The 19,141-nt window shown below is 41.1% G+C and overlaps 4 protein-coding genes across 8 annotated transcripts; 2 read left to right on the top strand and 2 right to left on the bottom strand.

Moving 5' to 3' along the window:
• Positions 1–5,633: 5,633 nt before the first annotated feature.
• LOC6578373 (MIP18 family protein galla-1) lies at positions 5,634–7,259 on the bottom strand. The gene is made up of 4 exons (XM_002004250.4): positions 6,696–7,259; positions 6,515–6,627; positions 6,140–6,290; positions 5,634–6,078 (listed from the first exon to the last, which is right to left on the bottom strand). Exons 1-4 carry the CDS (start codon positions 6,895–6,897, stop codon positions 5,981–5,983), a joined length of 564 nt encoding a protein of 187 aa, XP_002004286.1. The 5' UTR covers positions 6,898–7,259; the 3' UTR covers positions 5,634–5,980.
• Positions 7,260–8,010: 751 nt separating this feature from the next.
• LOC6578374 (maternal protein exuperantia) lies at positions 8,011–11,978 on the top strand. 4 transcript variants are annotated; one of them, XM_015163115.3, is made up of 5 exons: positions 8,011–8,149; positions 8,493–8,664; positions 8,738–8,890; positions 8,974–10,166; positions 10,604–11,978. In XM_015163115.3, exons 2-4 carry the CDS (start codon positions 8,506–8,508, stop codon positions 10,144–10,146), a joined length of 1,485 nt encoding a protein of 494 aa, XP_015018601.1. In that variant the 5' UTR covers positions 8,011–8,149; positions 8,493–8,505; the 3' UTR covers positions 10,147–10,166; positions 10,604–11,978. The 4 variants fall into 4 exon arrangements, with proteins under 4 accessions (XP_015018601.1, XP_002004287.4, XP_043866401.1 ...); XM_002004251.4 differs by lacking the exon at positions 8,011–8,149 and adding an exon at positions 8,336–8,433; XM_044010466.1 differs by lacking the exons at positions 8,011–8,149; positions 10,604–11,978 and adding an exon at positions 8,336–8,433 and having other exon boundaries at positions 8,974–10,445.
• Positions 11,979–12,269: 291 nt separating this feature from the next.
• Positions 12,270–17,258, top strand: LOC6578375 (protein fem-1 homolog B). 2 transcript variants are annotated; one of them, XM_002004252.4, is made up of 7 exons: positions 13,952–14,060; positions 14,123–14,222; positions 15,178–15,460; positions 15,522–16,264; positions 16,326–16,741; positions 16,800–17,026; positions 17,090–17,258. In XM_002004252.4, exons 1-7 carry the CDS (start codon positions 14,041–14,043, stop codon positions 17,251–17,253), a joined length of 1,953 nt encoding a protein of 650 aa, XP_002004288.2. In that variant the 5' UTR covers positions 13,952–14,040; the 3' UTR covers positions 17,254–17,258. The 2 variants fall into 2 exon arrangements, with proteins under 2 accessions (XP_015018602.2, XP_002004288.2); XM_015163116.3 differs by lacking the exons at positions 13,952–14,060; positions 14,123–14,222 and adding an exon at positions 12,270–12,681.
• Positions 17,259–17,880: 622 nt separating this feature from the next.
• Positions 17,881–18,842, bottom strand: LOC6578376. The gene is made up of 2 exons (XM_002004253.4): positions 18,125–18,842; positions 17,881–18,059 (listed from the first exon to the last, which is right to left on the bottom strand). Exons 1-2 carry the CDS (start codon positions 18,474–18,476, stop codon positions 17,965–17,967), a joined length of 447 nt encoding a protein of 148 aa, XP_002004289.1. The 5' UTR covers positions 18,477–18,842; the 3' UTR covers positions 17,881–17,964.
• Between the last annotated feature and the right edge of the window lie 299 nt (positions 18,843–19,141).

Genomic DNA, 19,141 nt, shown 5'->3' on the forward strand with positions numbered 1-19,141 from the left:
CCTCTGCAATCACTTTGTAGGGTATCTAAAAAGTCCTGGCTATTTAGCCTATTTAAAATGTGTTTTTTTTTTTTTTTTTTTTTTTTTTTGTTCGCACATTTTTACTTTCAATTGGTTTTGGGCTGCAATTAAATGTTTTTGACAGTTTTGCGCCATTTAAATTTTGCGAGCTGCCCGAATTGAGTCCGAAAATTGTTTTAGCCACGGCAAATGGCGACAATGGCAGCAGCAGCAGCAGCAGCAACAGCAGCAGCAGCAGCAGAAGGCAGCAGCTGGAATAAAATAAAAGCGCGCGCATAACAACATTTTGCACCTAATTCAGTTTATTATTTCATGATTTAATTTATTTTTGCCTGCGGTCAGTGTATTAATATATACAAGAAAAAAATGGAAAAACAAATAAACATACACAGAATAGAAGTGACAGGCGTAAAGCAGCGAGGCTTAACCGAATAGGAATACTCTATAATATGCTGTAATTGCTGTAAGCTGATGTTATATAGGGGTATTGAGACAAGACTCGTTTTTAATAGAGAAACCCGTATGCCCACCAGCTTAGCTTTATGCTACATATATATTTATTTTATTTTGATAGAAAATACTTTAGAGCTTACTTGGAAATTCATTAGCTTTTAGAACTGTTGTTTCTATATTTATTTAAATATTTATTTACTATTGAGTCTTACACAAAGTATGCACATGGCAAAAGGTATACGCAGGTATCTATATTGATATAGATATATATATCGAACCGCCTTCTCAACACTACTCCAGTAGAGCTTATGATTTATGTTGAGTATTTACAAATTTGACAAATAAATGACCTTAGATATGTAAGAGTTTAATTTTGAATTTCGACCTAAAAATATATACCAAAAATCTCACACATTCATCAGAGTCCAGTCCACATGCCCCATTCGCATTTAGGGTATTCCTCAATTCAGTGGCAAAGTGAATTTTGAGCGCGGTCGTCGACTCGCTCGGGCAGTAAATAAGTTTGTTTTTTTTTGTGTCTCTTTTTTTTTTTTTTTTTTTTTTTTTTTTTGTTGCTGTGTAGATTTGCTTTGCATTTTGGCCGAGCTGCGAGTTTATTATGTAATTTGAAATTTGTTGCATAAGTAATTTGTAGAAGGCCACAGGAATGCGTGTTTAAGTGTTGTTCTCTTCTTCTTTTTTCACATTTATGTATATAGGTGTGTGTGTGTGTGTGTGTGTGTGTGTGTGTGTGTGTGTGGCCAGCACTTGGAAAGTTCATAACTCGGTTTGCCTGTCCGTCAGCTAGTATTAGGTTGCCCCCAATCAATTATTTAAACAAAAACATTATCATGCCCTCTCACACTTGCTCTTTCTCTGTCTCTGTCTCTGTCTCGGTCTCCCTCTGAATTTAGATTAAACAATGCGAATGTGAATGCGACTTGTGCATTATTAAATTTCTCATATTTTTGCATAATTTTTGGGCTTTCATTGTGCAGTCGCAAAATGAGGTCACTATATAATTGTTGTGTAGCTTAATTATTATAATTATGGCTATTAAGTGCTAAAAATGAGTTTAATTTTTACCCCCACGGTGATGTATTATTTCGTTATTCTCTTTCGATACATTGCAGTGGAAAGGAGAGCGAGAGAGAGAAGCAGAGATAGTGAGAGAGAGTTAGGAATATATATGCGCCTATATAATATATTGTATATTATAATATCTAGTTCGTTCATTGATTTCTCTTTGGCTAATTGGTCAACACCTCAGAGGAGCTATACGAACTAGAGCTAGTTAATCTATAATGTACAAACTCTTCAACTGCTTCAATTCCTGCCCGCCCTCTTCACACACACTCTTGCCTATGCCATATCCCTGTGTCCGATTTCCACAGCCTTCTTCTGGGCCCCCTCTAGATCTGCGTGTCTCATTTCCATGTTGCAAACTCTGTAAATGCTGAGCCATTCCGGGGGCAACGTTTCAATTATTTGCTGCTGCCCAATGCAGTTGTCCCGTTGCCATTTTATTATTGATTAGAGGCTCGAGGAGCTCCTGGATGCACACATTGACAGATCCATACACATGCATAGCCTGAGCCATTGTGTGGCCCCAGCCTAACTTTGTTAATTGCACGAGCAAGTGTTTACGGGTCAACAGGAGTTTGGGTGGTTGGGTGGTGGGGTGGTTGGCTAGAGCTCAAATGTCATTTGATATGCAATCGACATTAGTTCGCTCGCTTAGCAAATGGCCAGCACTTAGACGACCCGAGTCCAAGGAGCAGGGACCTCTGCTCGGCCAATTTAATGGGCTGAGGGGCGAAAGGTTCAGGTTAAGAAAGTCAGCACAGATATCTGCATAAATGCGCTTATACAGAGACTGAAGGGTGTGTGTGCGTGTACGTGTGTGTGAGTTTGTGTGTGTGTGTGTGAATGCAGGAAATGCAAGCATGAATAATATAGAAGCAACACACACAAGCGCACACAAGCACACACACACTAACACACTCTCACAAGTAGCGACAGTAACAAAAGAGCTGAAAATTAAAAAGAGACAAGCAATTAAAATGGCTTACAACGCTGCGCTGACTACAACAACAGCAACAGCAACAACAACAATAAGCATAACAACAGCTGTCTGTGTAATTGTTGTTGGATGGCTTTACCGCTGCTTCTGCTGCAACGGCAACGGCAACGGCAACGGCAACGGCTGCTGCTGCTGGGGGCCACCATAATTGCTGACAGGATGCGAGGCACGCGACCACTTCCGCTTGGGAGACACCGCCACCTGGCCCACAGCCACGCCCTGCACCACCAAGCAATCAGTACGTGGGGCGACTGCTTTCATAACGTTGGCACATTTTACGTGCGAAAGTAAATGGCAAAGCCGAGTGCAACAGAAATTAAGTGCAGTGCAAACAATAAGAGCTCAAAGCCCCAACTTCGGCTCCACCCCAGCTTCAGCTCCGGCTCCTGTCTGGTCACGATTGCCGTTGCCGTTGCCGTTGCTATTGCATAAGTTGTCCTTGTTGTCCGCGCTGTTATTGCCAGTTGTCTGTGACTGTGGGCATGGTCAGCCAGCGGCAGTTGCTGTTGCGACAGCTTTGCATATTGCGCATACGCAGCGTAAGCACGAGCACCGCAACATCAAGCCATCAAGTGTTACTTCCGGTCTTAAGCGACTGATGAGCCTGACCAGCAACAGCCACAACAACAGCAACAGCAACCAGAAATAGCAAAGGGTGCGGACTGCTTAATACTCTGTCATGCCAGAGGAACATTCCATCTGGATAGACCAGCTCTGCCTTCAACTGCAGACTCTAGATTTAGGTATGTAAAACTTTTAGATATAGAGATATATAAATATTATTATACATAACAACTGCACATTGATCAATACATCTCTTCATCTACCTGCATATCTTGAGTATATCTCTGACATATCTTAAGTCATATATACTTCCTTCGTGCTTTATATTATTGCTGTAACTGATATACCCCTTTGGAACTGCAAGCAGTGGTATAGTACAAGCAACTTCAACAATTACATATTACAATTGCATGTACATAAGTAGCAACACGACAGCAAAATGTCGAGCAACGACAAGTTGGGTGACATTTTTGCATGAAAGTTGTGAAAAGGGCGAATTTTGAATGCCCTACACAGTACAGGATGGAAAAAAATGAGAAATTGTATAGAACTGAAAGACCAATCAGGTGAAGTAAAACTAGAAAATAACCAACAGGAAGAGAAGGAAGTAGAAGAAGATGATAGTAAAGCAAGAAGAGGATGAAGAAGCCAGAATATGTATAGGTATAAGAATAATACGAATTGGACAAGCAATCTGTGAAGGAGAATGAGTAAAGCAGACAAACAATTGGAAGATGAACAACAACTGAGAAGAGTAAAAGAGGAAGAGTATAGTATGAATTTGAAAATAAATATATACCTGCACAATCAGCTCAACTCACTATTTCATATACATTTTATATATTTGCAAACATTGCCTCTTCACAATGTCATCAAAGGCCATCCCAGAGTAGTTCAGACCCATCCAAGATAGTTCACATAATGCACGCTGTAGCCATAATGAAATACAGCAGATATGAACGTTGACTGAAATCCGAATGTTAATTTGAGAGTAAATGCGACTGGGGCAATTCGTGGTGTCCCGTTTTTTATGGCAGTTGCAATCATAATAATGGGCCGCAATTCCGAGAAAATGCAAGCCGGAAGGACGTCTCATCAAAGAGCTGTTCGTACTTATAGGAAAGAAGAGCCTCAATCCGTTTGCTAATGGATATGCTCAAACTTATTAATGGTTATGCTCGTGATCCTTGAGAACAACAAGCAAAGGTATTGCAGGCGAGCGTAACTGACTGCATAATAATGGCTCAGGCTACTCGATTTCCCATTCCTCATAGCTTTCTCTCTGAAGGCAACTCAATTAGACGTTGGCTATAAAGTCTAGACAGCTTATCAGACATGGTTACGCGCGAGTATAAAGTCCGCAGCTGGACATCAAGTTGAGCATTACACAAAACCTATATACTCCTTCCTACTCGGCTCGTAAACGCGCATAAAAAGAAAAAGCCGCCTGCGACAGGTGAAGGTCAGCGTAGCTGCTGAAAGCTTAAGTGTTTGACACGCGGCTCGAGCGACGTTGAGAGCAAGCTAAAGGACATTTTTGCCAGGCAACATTCTTGTCTCTCATGCCCTGCACTCAATTGAAAATGAATAAACGGGGCATATTGGCTGGGCAGACAACAAAATATTTTTGGTCAGACTATTGAGTCAAGCCAGCACAGTCTGACTGACTGTCCATGATCTTCTACATCCGCTTGATCTCAGTAGCACTAGAGATCCACAGGCGTTCTACATCCATATCAAACTTGCGTTCAGGGTATCTCTCAGTCGGGCGCATTCGATTAGAACTCGGCATCCTTGGGGAGAGCACGACACAACGTGCCTGTGACGCGCAGTCCACTTTGATTGCCGACTCCAATTAGCGTAATATTCGCAATATGCTTTTGCCAGAAGGTTTTGTCTTTTTTTTTTATTATCATCTGCAGAGTTTTTCGTCCTTCGTCCTGTGCCCTTCCAGAATATTGGCTGCAGTAAAGTTCAAGCAGCAGCTGCTTTTAATTGTGCGCCAAGTTTTAAAATGGCCTCAGCTCCGGCTTTAATTGAGATTCTTTTATGTGTCGAACGGTAAAAGCAACGAAATGCGCTCGCTGATAAGCCGTTTAGTCATCTAACTGTAGGCTGATAGCTGTGCCCGTATATGATGGGCATACTTGGCATGATTGCCCGATTCGTCACCTGAAAATGGTAGCCAACATGGCTGACAAGTTCATTCACGAACTTCACAGCAGATAACTGCCCTGCACACGGTTCGTGCGAGCCTCTTCAAAAGATTAACAACAGTTACTTGACTTCTATATATAGATAGCATAGAGCTTTAAGGAAAATGGGGCTACATGTGCCACACTATCAGCAATGCATTAGGCAAGGCCTCAACAGCTTAAATTCCAGATTAAACGGGCAGAAGTAACGCGTATGTGATATCTAGAACCTACAGGGTAGATGGACAATAAGAATCCGTCTGTGGATCTAGTGAGGAAGATATAAACTAGCAGAATATGACATAGAATTTCGAAAATCTCACACTTCAGGCAATCAATCAGTGATTGAATAAGTTTTAATAGCATCAGTGAAAAGGATTTCTGCACATGTCTCTCCTCCATTAGCTTCACAATTAATAAAATATAACACATTTTATAAAATGGTGATATATGTTTTTTTTAAATATAGCTCAAATGAGAACATGATCAGCCTCGACATTTACATTTTTGTTCCTCCCTTTTAACAAATCTTAAGACTTTAATTTTGTAGACAATTCATACAGAAACAGGCGACAAGTACTTGGTACACTTATAAACTTATGAACTAAACCCGACCTAAATCTCTATATAGTATATACAGCACATACGAGCAGCCACACGTGTTCTATTCCTCATCCTTGATACAATTCTCGACTAGTTCACGTAAATTGGGATTCTCCATGGCAGCTGCAATGCGTTCCTTGTCATTGATTTGCTTATTAACTGAAAGAGTTAATCGATATATAAATCAGATTATCGTTTTATGTTCTTTAACAAATCTTACTCTCTTCCTCGGTTTGATGTGCGCCCTTCTTGATATAAATATCCAGCTTTATATTATGCGGCAGTCCACGCTCCACCTTGACGCGTATGCAGAGGCCAATCAGCGTAGCCAGCGAGCAGTGCGGCACAGTCGGGTTAAATTCAATGCGAACCTTAAAAATGATAAAAAAAAAAATGTATTTTAGGACAGATTTAGAGTAGTACAGTAGTAGTCCAGTAGTACATAGGTCCACTACCACAGTCGTATAGTACAGTAGTACAACAACAACGGTAGTTAAAAGTCAAGAAGACCATATGCTCAAATATCCAGTAGCACAGTAACGTCGTATTACAGTAGTGCAGTAGCACAGTTTATACAGTCCATAGCTAGGCTTACCACTGAGACATTTGAGCGGGTTGGCTGCATCACAAAGATCCCATCCTCATAGATAACATTCAAATCCTCCAGTGTGCAGGGCTTCTCCGGATCGCGAATGGTGCGCAACAGATCTGTGAGCATAAATCAACATATGCTAATTATATAATTATTATCAATTAATCTGCAATGCTCTCGTTACCATAGATAGTCTCTTGTAGATCTGTGGCGCTTCGATAGCCCAGCTCATGTAGTAAGGCATCCTCTCCATAGACAATTGCACCATTGTCCAATGACATTTGACTTGTTTTCCGGACGAGCTCCGCGGCTGGTGTGGAATTGCTGTTGCTATTGCTGTTGCCGCTGTCCGATTCAGAGAGTTTGCGCTTAATGTAAGACAACATATTTAGCGTTTTGCTATGTGCTCTAATTATTCCCCTGTATGAGTGTGTGTGTGCTTGTATAGGTGTTTAATTGTATGGGTATTTGTTGTTTGGCACGTTTGATTGGGTTGCTCTTATCTCGTCCGTGTTTTTATCTTTTACGCGTTGCGACGAAGAGAGTGATTTTGTTTCTCTGTGAACTTCTATTGTTGTTCTTGTTGGCGATGTGCTGCAATCATTTAATGCCCACCATAATATTGTTCTCTCAATTATGGTGTTTTCTATTTAACTTTATGTGCTGTTTAAACAAATAACATTTACAATGCAATCACACTGGACTAATATTTTATAAGACAGCTGATTTTTGTTTTGGTATCAGCAGGGCTGCATCACAGGTACACAAGTACAAGGTAAGCCACTGCGCACTGCGCAGGTCTGTTAACACTCCAAGTGCTTGCAAATGTGTGACGTGACGTCATGCGCATGTACGCGCATATTTTGAACTGATAAATGCGAGAAAATCCTATAAGGTTAAATTATCGCTGACATGGGCATATGAGCTCTGTTATTTACATCCGCTATGCAGCCCTGGTTTCTGTTAGTCTGTGACGTCAACGCGGTCTGCGCAATGGAATTTGTAACAGCTTTGTTTGCAATTAGCACAAAAATGCATGAAGCATGGCAAATTTCTAACACGATGTTTTCTTTTCGTTCTGTTTCAATTGCCGACAACCTGCATATACCTGTAATACATTTGGCAACACTGCAGCTTATCTCTGTTTTGTGCTCTCCCGTTCCCGTTGCCGTTCCCGTTCTTGTGCGTTTTCGGCTTAAAGCAGTTGCATATGTAAGAAGTGCGCCGACTTATTTTACATGCCAACAAATTGTAATTAAAAAGTGTGATAAAGACAAATAAATAATATTTATAATCAGTGTAAGTGTAAAATAAATAAGAATCAGACATAATTAGAAAATCTTTTAAGTGCCCACAGTGCAGCAATTAAAAAATGCGTTATTTTAGCTGTGACACCCATTGTACTTAGCTCAAAAAGTGATTTGTAGTAGGCTTTGAAATCGAAATTTTCGGCACATGCCTAGCTCAGATTTTATTTCTATTCATTTCGTTTTTGTTAGTCTTACGAATTGTTTCTTATTTGTGAAAGCTCGTCGAACGGAAGCAAATCTCGCTTTTTTACCCTTTTGAAAAATAAAGGAAAAAGTTCGTAAAAAGCGAAAAAACCCATCGAATTAAGCCCGAACGTTAGTGGGAAAGGTAAGCGAATGATTTTTTTTTTTCTTTTTTTTTTTAATTTAAATTCATGTATGTATATACATACATACGTAAAGAGCAAACTATAGAAGTATGTGTGTGTGCGAGAATGAGAATTGAATTGAAAGGCAATAAATACAAAATTGAGAGGCGAAAAAAAATGGCGAAGCGTAAAACAGTCCTGGAAATATGCCGTTGTTTTCTTGCTTGTTTGACAGTTCTGCACAAAGTTCAGTTCGCAATTCGTCTTCAATCTGTGTGCATCGTTACTGTTGCCGCTGGCAAAAGTAAATTTTAAATTTTTTCTTGAGGTATTTTAATTGGTATTTTTTTCTCTTTTTGGCAGTTCATATACCAAAATGGTTGCCATTAGCATTGATTCAGTGATTGATATCTCTGCCGCGGATCAGTCCTCGGCTACGTCGACGGGTGTTGCTATTAAGGATGAGCTACCAAATGGTAACTACATTTTGGTTGCCGTTGACATCGATACAACAGGACGCCGTCTCATCGACGAGGTAAGCGAGGTCAATGAACTCGTTGGCAATCGAATTTAACCTCACACTGTTTTGCACTACTTGCAAATGGCAGATTGTCCAGTTGGCAGCTTATACTCCTACCGATCATTTTGAACAATACATTATGCCGTATATGAATCTAAATCCTGCTGCCCGTCAGCGTCATCAAGTTCGCGTTATTTCGATTGGATTTTTTCGTATGCTGAAGTCGATGCAGACCTACAAGGTAGGTACCAAGTAGTATAGCTTAATCCAGTATTCCAATTATATATCTAATTCGGGGAATATTTTTGTGTGCTCTTTTCCCAGATCATCAAATCTAAATCAGAGGTCGCTGCGCTAAAAGACTTCCTTGACTGGCTGGATCAGTTAAAATCGAAAAATCCAAATGCGGATGGCATTGTCTTGCTTTACCATGAGGAGCGCAAATTTATTCCATACATGATTTTGCAATCGCTGGTCAAGTACGGCATGCTCGATAGATTCACCAAGACAGTCAAGTCTTTTGTAAACAGCTTCAATCTGGCCAAGTCCACAGTTGGCGATACCAAACACTATAGCCTACGCAATCTGTCCAAGATATTGAGCAAGGCCAAGGAGGAGACCGCCAAGGGCAATGGCAACGATAATGAAGCTGACAGTAACAGTAGCAGCACTGATAAGCATGTAAAGAATGGACTCCAACAAAAGGAGCGAGATGAGTTCGATGGCAGTGCCAGCGTCCGTGCCAAGCTAACCTTCAATGTGGCTTTGCAGCTAAGCAATTTGGACGTTAGCAGCAACACCGCTGAGCCGGATTCATCAGCGGAGGCCTTGAGCAATCTGTTTAATGCTCTCAAGCCCTTCACTGAGGCAATCAGCGGTGATGTCAAGGAGCTGGACACACAGAATGTTCATTTAGAGCGACAAAATTCGTTTCGTCCCGTCTTCTTGAACTATTTCAAGACCACGCTCTATCATCGTGTACGTGCCGTCAAATTTCGTATTGTGCTGGCCGAGAATGGCTTCGATCTAACCACGCTTAATGATATTTGGACTGAGAAGCGTACCGAGGGGCTAGATGCTGCCCTGCAAGGCATTGCCAGCCTCAAGACCGAAGATAAAAACGAGCTTGTTGAGCTGCTCGATAGCTTCTTTGATCCCAATAAGGTGACCATCAAACCGATCATTAAGCCAAGCACCATTCGTCGTCGCAATAAGCGTAACACGCCCTCTCACAAGTCCGGCGGCGGTGGAAATGGATCGCGTTCGGCCAGCGATGAATTTGGTGCCGGCGGGGATAAGTCGCAAAGTTTATCATCTGTACCAGATTCAACCACCAAAACACCGTCGCCTATCAAGAACAACGGGCGTCCACAGCGCAAACGCAATTCGCGTCCCAGTCTCAACACCAAGGAGGTGAAGAATGCCGAGTCACTGAACAATACTGCTCCGGCTAGCATCTCCATGCCCAACTACGTACCCATTGCGGCCATCAACTAAAAGGGGCGCGGCGCTACCAAGTAAATTATTGTTTACTAACTTTTACACAGCATTTATTATACGCTTTTTTAAGAAACGTAATGCTAACGTTAGCTAATGTATATAGAGTATATATATAGATGTTATTCAGCGCTATACTGAAAGAAATATGAAATATGTAAAAACAGGTATACTGCGCGCTGAATAGCTTAATGTTATATAATTTGTTGATTTAGATTTTAGAATGCTTTTACACATGCGCACACCAACTGAAGAGGCATAATGAATGGTTAAAGCTCTTCAGATTTTGTCACAACAAAACAAATATTTAGATATGCTAATGTAGCTAAACTTGTATATATATTTATAATGTTATATAATATGATAGTGAAGCGCACTTTGAATGTTAATTAATTTTACAATTTGTTTTTAGCCATTGTAGTAAATTATATAACATAAATTTTAACTTATTTCCCAGACACAAACAGAATAACCAAATATGATGATAAAAAGAAAATCACAAAAAATTTGTCACAAAGGCATCAAGCAACTCTTAGAACAAAAAATAGTAAAAAATTTAGAAAAAGAATAATGAAGAAGATGAAGAAATAATGGAAAATAATAATAATAATACAACAAGCGAAGCGAACTGTTTTCCTTTTTGAAGAACGGCACAGATTAGAAACAAATTGCAATCCCAAAATTCAAGTGTAAGAAGTTAAAATTTCAAGTAATATAATTTTTTTTTTTTTTTGCGCAACATGTACACGTGGCTATCCCAATGATAATACTCGAGAATATATGTGAAAGGACATGTTAGTGGATATGGATAATATGAATATGGAATATATATATGTATAATTGATGTGGTCTTGGATGTCGTTGCCCTAATTGAAGAAGACTCACAAAAAATAATGTGGATGGAATACGATATTTAGATCTATATATATATACATAATTATGAGAATAATATATATATACATATATGTATTTATCAACACATATATGTATGTATATATAAATATGTTTATATATATATAAGAATATGGAGCAAGTTGACCCGAACTCTGGAATTTCGTGCTTGGGCTACTGCTGAAACACACATCTAACCCAACACACACGCCTCAAATTAATCGGAAGAAAAACATGAAGAAATAGATCCGACTTTAAAAATGGTGTATAGAAGAGATCAAGCATTATATATGTATAAATGTATATACATAATTGAATATGCTATCATCAAATATCGTTGCGTTCCAGGCATAATTTTCCAAAATAACAGAAGAAACACAAATAAATTGGAAAAATATGGGCTCAGAAACGCTTCGATTTTAAAACAACATTGGGTAAACCTAGACAATAAACACAGTGATATATAAACGAAAATTTATATATGTAATATATATATATATATATCAGGTTACCCAATGTTCAAAAAATCTCATAACGAAGCTTAATGTACGCACACATACACAGGAAAAGAAGAATTGCAACAAACAAATTTTAATACGTTTTCCTCGAGAGAAGTACTTAGCGATCGGACATCTATTTGCTATTACTACAATGACAATGTCAACACAAACAACACCATTATATACCAAGTCTGTAATTCACACAACATTAAGAGCTCAAACTTATTTCGCATATAAATTTTAAGGAGAGGAGAAACTATAGCTGATATGAAGAAGAAAAGAAACTGTAAGCACACCTATATATACACATACGCAGGCAGGCACATAAAATATATGTATATGTATATGTTTTATTTCAAGCTGTATTTCACACAATTGTTTCATGTTTGCACATAAGTTTTATTTTGAATAACAATACAAATAAATGGAAATCAAGAATAAGTAACGTATTTTAATTATAGTGGTTATGGTCACACTGATGGCTAAAGAGGGGCACTGTAGGCGTTACGGGCCAACAATATAATAAAGAGCTCATGAAATTAATAACGTTTTTAATCGCTGTTAAAAGACAGTCACACTATCACCACTGCTATTACTCAATCGTGGATTTTAATATTGTTTACATATAATAATTTGGCGACAGCTAACAGCATTCTGTTATTAACAGACCATATACGATGTATCGATTGCAACAAGTAGTTCAAATGAACATGAACGACTGGTTCGCATGCTCAGTAACATTGTTGCTGTGAACAAGTGCTCATGTGTGTTAGTGTCAATAAAAAGTTTTTCATTATTTGGTACGATCAGAAAATTCGGCAATATAAGCGGTTTACTTAGTTATTGCACGCTGCGTCAGTTGGCGTCGCTGCTGAACAACATGGATATCGATGACGATGACCAGGACGAGCACGCAAATACCTCGATCTACGACGATTCTTTGGACTATGGCTATTTTAATATGGCACACGGAATGCTCGTGGAAATTACCGAGGAACTGCACAAAAAATTTCCAGATGAGAAAATCAAATTCTCATTGGTGAACACCATATTTTTGGCGGCACGCAGCAGTCAGATGATGAGATTTGTTGAGGCCCTAAACACGATCAACTCGAAGGAAATGCAAGTTCATTTGGTTAATACGGTAAGTCACAGCCCCCATCCGCACTCCTCTGCCCCACCACATCAATCAAATAACTGCTAATTTGATTTTGCGTAATGAGCGTAATTTACTCTACTGCGTCATTAATGAAAACGCTCACCTATATATAGGTATAATGTTTTGATATACGTATATGTAGAATCGAATCTCTTTTGCTATTATTTTTGGTTGCTTTCTTTGTTTATCGCACACAGCTGGGCGAGAGGGCGAGCAAGCGAGAAGACCCACCAATTGCCCCCACTCTCTTTCTCTCTCTTCCGCTCTCTACCTTACCGTACCATGTGTATTTAGCGGGTGTTTATATATTATTTTATCGCTTGCAAGCGCGCAGTAATTGTTAATTTGCAATTAATGTTCACAAGTTTTGATACGCAATTGAGGCAAACATGTCTATATATATATACATATTATATTTATTCATGTATGTGATGAAAAGCTGCCCCGTCATCTTCTATTCGCGATTATAGCCTCATCTTTAGCTGATTATTCATTTGCTCGCGTGCCTTCTCTTTTCTTTCTTGTTCTGGATCTACTCGACACGAACTTGGCCAACAGCCAGTTCCTGTTATTGTGCGTTCCTTAATCATCATCAATGTAAAACTATTTATGAAGCCCACTTCCGAATTTATGAATATTGAAAAAGGGTGGGATGATGGGATATCAAAATAAAAGTGGATTTTAAAATATTATAGGTAGGAATACGATTACAGAATTTTAATTGTTTTATCGTAATTTCTGAAAATACCAGACAAAGAATATTTTATGTTAAATTATTATATTTGTATTTTTCTATATTGCATAGAAACAAGTACATATACATGCCATGATCAAGAAACACATACATACATTCGCTCAAAGTGCGGTAAATGAACTACAATAAACATTTCTTAAGCTGAATTCAGTAGTTGAGTTTGGAATGCAGTAAACAGCTGGCATAAACTGTAAACAAACCCCCACACATGCACTTTCTCTCTCTCTCTTTCTCTCTGTCTCAATCTGTAAACAAACCCCTATCTATATCTGAGAGAGAAGGCTGCTCTCCCACTCACAGTGCTCTCTCGCTCTCCTGTGCATCAGCTGTGCCAGCGGCTCGCTCGGCGCCTGCGCACGTTTTACCCTCTAATGCGTGTCCTTTGACTGATGAACAACCCCTCTGAAGTGTAAAACCGAATTCGCTGTGTGGCCATATGCAAACATGGGGTTGGGCGCTGGAATTCCTTTTTGGTTTCGTTCTCTTCACGAAGTTTTATCGAATTTTTGGTCGAGTCCAGCTGCGTCCTTTGCACGAGTCACAGCTCCAGTTGAATTTATACCTAGAACCAAGTTATACAGGAGTTGACCATGCACGCAGAGCTATATCGGTAAAGTCTAGAGTTTCGCTGGCCATTGGCATTATCCCTCAACTAATTCTACTTTTTGACAGCACTCGGAAGCGCTGGTACGAGTCGGCTTGGCCAGGCGCAAGTTTCTGGCGTGGAGCTAGCGACCAATTGCCCCTAACCAGCTATATAACTTATCCGGCGGTGAGTGTCGATCCGGGTCGCGACTACCAAGTCCCGGGTCTGTTGAGTTTCTTGACCCAGTTGCTATTTATAGTAAAGCCAAAAACCAAGAACGCAATTGGTGTCAGCCCTGAATGCAAAGACTTTTGCCTTGGACTTTGGACAGGCCATGTCTGGATCTTGTCTCAGTCCGCAGCATCCATATGTCTAGCACACACAACCACACACATATATAAATATATATGTATGTGTATAATATGTGTATAGTAGATGTGCAGCCAAGACAAAGAGCGTGCGCATTTGTAATATTTACATTTGCCGTGCCAAAACCCAAATGAACAACAGCAACAACAAAGGAAAACTTGCTGCGACAATTCTGTATGCACGTTTTCCCACAGCGAGAAATTTATGCTGCAAAAAGCGAGGAAAAACGCACTATTTTCGTATGTTCGCCAGCTTCAGCCTTGACTGTGAAAAGTTTTTAAAAATATATATAAAATATATATGCGCACGCATCTCATAAGCATACAAAATATAACCAAAATATACATATCAAATAGAAAACATTTATGTAGGCAGTGAACTAAGGTTATAGTGGATAGAGAATAGAGCTTGCGCCATAAACAATGTATTCGCAGCGTGAATACGCATACATTAAATAGATGATAATATGCATGGATAGTGAGCTATGCCTATTGTGGACAGAGGGTTTGAAGATTGAAGAATAGACTGCGACTGTAACAAATATTGTCTAGTAGACCAAAATATACCCTGCAGTTTTAGTTTATACATATATGTATATGTATCAAGGTTTTATTGTTATAGGAGCGAAGTGTTCTATCATTCGCGTATTCACTGTAGCAAATACTTTATGGGATAGTCTCATTATAAGACATAGAGATATAATATGCGCTCATCAATCTTAAAGTCTTCTCGACTCTTCCATACTAAACTCCCTCTCTATTCTCACACACAGAACTTTGATCAGCCCGATGGCCAATCGCTAACGCCTCTCACCATGGCCGCCATGTCGGGCAATGTGACGTTCGTTAAGACGCTGCTCTCTCATTACGACGTGGACCTGGAACGGGAATGCAATGTCATATTCGATGGGCTGGTGGTGTATGGCGCCACAGCCTTGTGGGTAGCCGCTGGCATGGGCCACTTGCAGATTGTTAAGATGCTGGTGCAGGCCGGCGCCTCCATCAATCACAACACCAAGGCGCAATCCTCGCCGCTACGCGCTGCCTGCTACGAAGGTAATTAATTGATTATGCATGCCGTGTTCTATTTAGTCAATTGCATTTCTTTGTCGTGCAGGTCGCTTGGACATCGTGGAGTTTCTGCTGGAACATGGCGCCGATGTGAATGCCACAAACTTGTTCAACAACAACACGCTGATGATAGCCGCCTACAAGGGTCATCATCTGGTTGTCAATACGCTGCTGCAGAATGGCTCGCGCCCCAACGACCAAGCGCTGTGTGGAGCCACAGCTCTGCACTATGCTGCGGAGAGCGGCCATCTGGATGTGGTCAACGCTCTGCTCGATCATGGCGCCACGCTGCAGAAGAATGAGGCAGGAATAACTCCAGCACTGCAGGCTGCAGAGCGATTGCATGAGGATGTAGTGGAGGCCTTCATCCAGCGCCCTGGACTGATGAGCAAAGAGGAGCAGATCACTGCGCTGGAGCTGCTAGGCGCTACGTATGCGAACGATAAGACGAAGTATGACGTGAATCGCGCTTACAGCTATTTAATGCGTGCCATGCAGATGCGCTACAGCGATCCGAGACACGTGATTCGTAAGAAGGTGCAACAGCCGGTACCTGCATATGACAGCTGGTTCGAGACGGAGAACTTGCCCGAATTGAATGCCATCAAGCTGAATCATCACTCCATCCACATGGAGTCGTTGGCCATACGGGAGCGTGTGCTGGGAAAAAACAATCCGGAATTGCCACAAGCGATTGTCTATCGAGGCGCTGTAATGGCAGATCAGGGCCGATTCGAGCAGTGTCAAGTGCTGTGGAACTATGCCATCGATCTTCGCATGCGCAACAATGTAAGATAATATAGCCAACTTATTGCGCTGCATTTATTCACATTCCTATTTTCCGTTCCAGGTCAGCGTGGATCGCGATTTGCTGCGTTTTGCGCAGCTCTTTGCGCAGATTTTGCGTGTGGAGAACCATCGCCTGACCCTGGACCATGTGCTGCCCGTGTTGACCAAATGCCAGCAGGAGATTGAGAACAACAAGCTAAAGATGCGGAACGATAAGCCCAACACCTGCGTCAGTCTGCTGCAGGACCAGAACAATCAGAACTGCATCACAGCGTTGTATTTAATTAAGATAGTCACTCAGCTAGCACGTCGCAAGAAGGATCAGGACATCAATGAGGATCACATACAGCAGCTATTCTTAGTGGTTCGTAAGTTTATACAGAACGACACACGTCTGCAGGATGGACAAACGCTGCTGCATCTGGCCGTGAACGGTGTGACACCCATAGACGAATTCTACACCAACGAAATGTGCAAGTAAGAGGAGAGTGTGGTCCTTTAAAGATTCCATCTAATTGTTGTTGTCTTCTGGCAGATTCCCCTGCTATGCAACTGCTTTGGTTCTGGTGCACTGCGGCGCCTCTGTGGTGGCTGTGGATGCGGCCAGGAATACGCCGCTGCATATCCTAGTGACGAAGATAAACAGCTCGCAGGATCGCCAGGGCGAGATGACGCGCATATTGCAGCTATTCGTGGAGGCAGGCGCACATTTGGATGCGGTGAATGCAGCGGGTCAAACAGCAGCTGCAGCCTGCAAGCTAGGTAAACTGCAGTTAAATATGCTTCAAATCATAGTTGCTAACTGAATGTCTCGTCTTCTTGCAGCCAACTTGGCCAACCTGCTGCATGGCCATCAGAACGCGCACACGACTCTGAAATGCTTAGCGGCGCGCTGCATTGCCAGCAACAGAATAAGCTTCAAGGGCATGATACCCAAGCAGCTGGAGGCGTTTATACAAATGCATAGCGTCCATAAGGTGCTCTCATAGATGCAGATAGATATATATATATTTATACATAAATATATAGCCAAAAAATTGGGCCAAAAAACAAAAAAAAAAGGGAAATATGAAAATCGGAAACTCAACTTAAGTCATTAGAACTGTGAATAATTTGAGCCTAGGCGCAAATGTTTGTGCATATTTATGTAAAGGTCTAACGAATTTAGTGACTTAATTTAGCCAAATACCAACACGCACATAAACGGACACACATCACATATATATAGATATATATATATACTTTATATGTATGGATGGATGGAGACCACGCATCTTTATGCTTATTTAGTTTAGTTTGTTTTTATATATGTTTCTCTTTCGGTTTAATTTGTATGACAAACACACACACTCACAGCACACATACACTTTCATCTAATTATTTATTTACAACGTACACACACACTTACGCACACTTTGACTGACTGTTTGTTTGTAATCATATGTAAAATGATTTTGTACATTTTCTATATGTGTATAATTAATGTTAACTGCTAATTGCAACAATTTGTAGAATCAATTGAATTGATTTTGTTGCTGATGGCCCACAACACAAAATAAATATATGAAATACGCAATAACAGAAGGAAACTTTGTAATTGAATGCATATGCATATATCATCTATCTATATATGTATATAATTCAGAGAAATCACAGCTGATCCAAATACATATGTACACAGAGATCTTATCTTAAGTAGCCTAAATGTCTAGGTGGCTAATCTTATGATTATTGTGTCGCACCTGCGGGTACACCTGCGGCTGTCGCATCACCTCGTCGTATGAGGGCGGCGGAGCTAGAGTTAAAGGAGGAAAGAAGGAAATTCATAACTAAGTTAGCGTTCGGTCATGCAACGCCTACCGTTAATCACGTAGTCCTCGTCGTGCATGTAGGCTGGGTTGATGACCGCATCCGTGGGATATGTGCGCTCGATGGTGCGCTCCTCGAGCGTCGAGCGATGCGAGTAGCGCTGCAGGTTGTCCGTTTGCCTGTGGAAATTGTTCATGTAGTGATCCTCCTGCTCGATGTCCTCGCTCTGTAGCTGGATCACATGCACCGAGGGACGGCGCTCGGCACTCGTCTCCGCGATGGCATCCGTGTAGCTTTCGCCCAAGCGAAAGGGCGCCGTCAGCGACTTCTTGCACTTGAGAAACAGCACGATCAATATCCAGCCAAGGATCAGCACTAAGTAGACAAAGCCCAGCATGCTCATATGGAGGCCGTTCCAAAGGGCCGCCACAGGGGCGCCCAGTTCCAGGGGACTTTCAACTGAACTGAGGACCTAGTTGTTATTTTATTTCCTCTGCCTTTTCACTTTGCTAACACGCAACACCCGCAATGCCTTCGAGGCTGTATGTGTGTGTGTGTGGGTGAGTTATATGAAAATCGATAAACGGCTAACGCGTCGTCCTGCCCGTGGCCAGCTCTGTCGTTCTGGCCGTGCTCATTGTTGTCGCCCAACTGACGGCCCGCGAGGACGTCTGACCGTTTGGCAAGTCTGGACTCACGCGTCGCCATATCAGCGATGGCCACAACACAAACAGACCGCAGCAAAGAATTACCAACTGAATGACTGACTAGCAGATGCCCTGTAAGTAAGTATTCTTCTTCCTATGCTGTGTTAACAATCTGTATATCAAATATGAACATGCATGTATATTTATAAGAAGTCTTTCGAATATCGAAATATAGATATAGAATCGATCGATAAGTATCGATTTTATATAAAACATCTCCTAGTTCTGGTAGATGAGTCTTAGCAATTTATCGAACTGTGCAGTTGCGCATCTTCACTCCCTAGTCGCGCATCCTCACTAAATACAGGGTATGCCAAGCGCAGCGGAAGTGTGAGGGCGACGGTCACAGTTTAGTGGAAGT

The sequence above is a fragment of the Drosophila mojavensis genome, unplaced genomic scaffold (assembly GCF_018153725.1).
Source record: "Drosophila mojavensis isolate 15081-1352.22 unplaced genomic scaffold, ASM1815372v1 contig_80, whole genome shotgun sequence".
NCBI lineage: Eukaryota > Metazoa > Arthropoda > Insecta > Diptera > Drosophilidae > Drosophila > Drosophila mojavensis.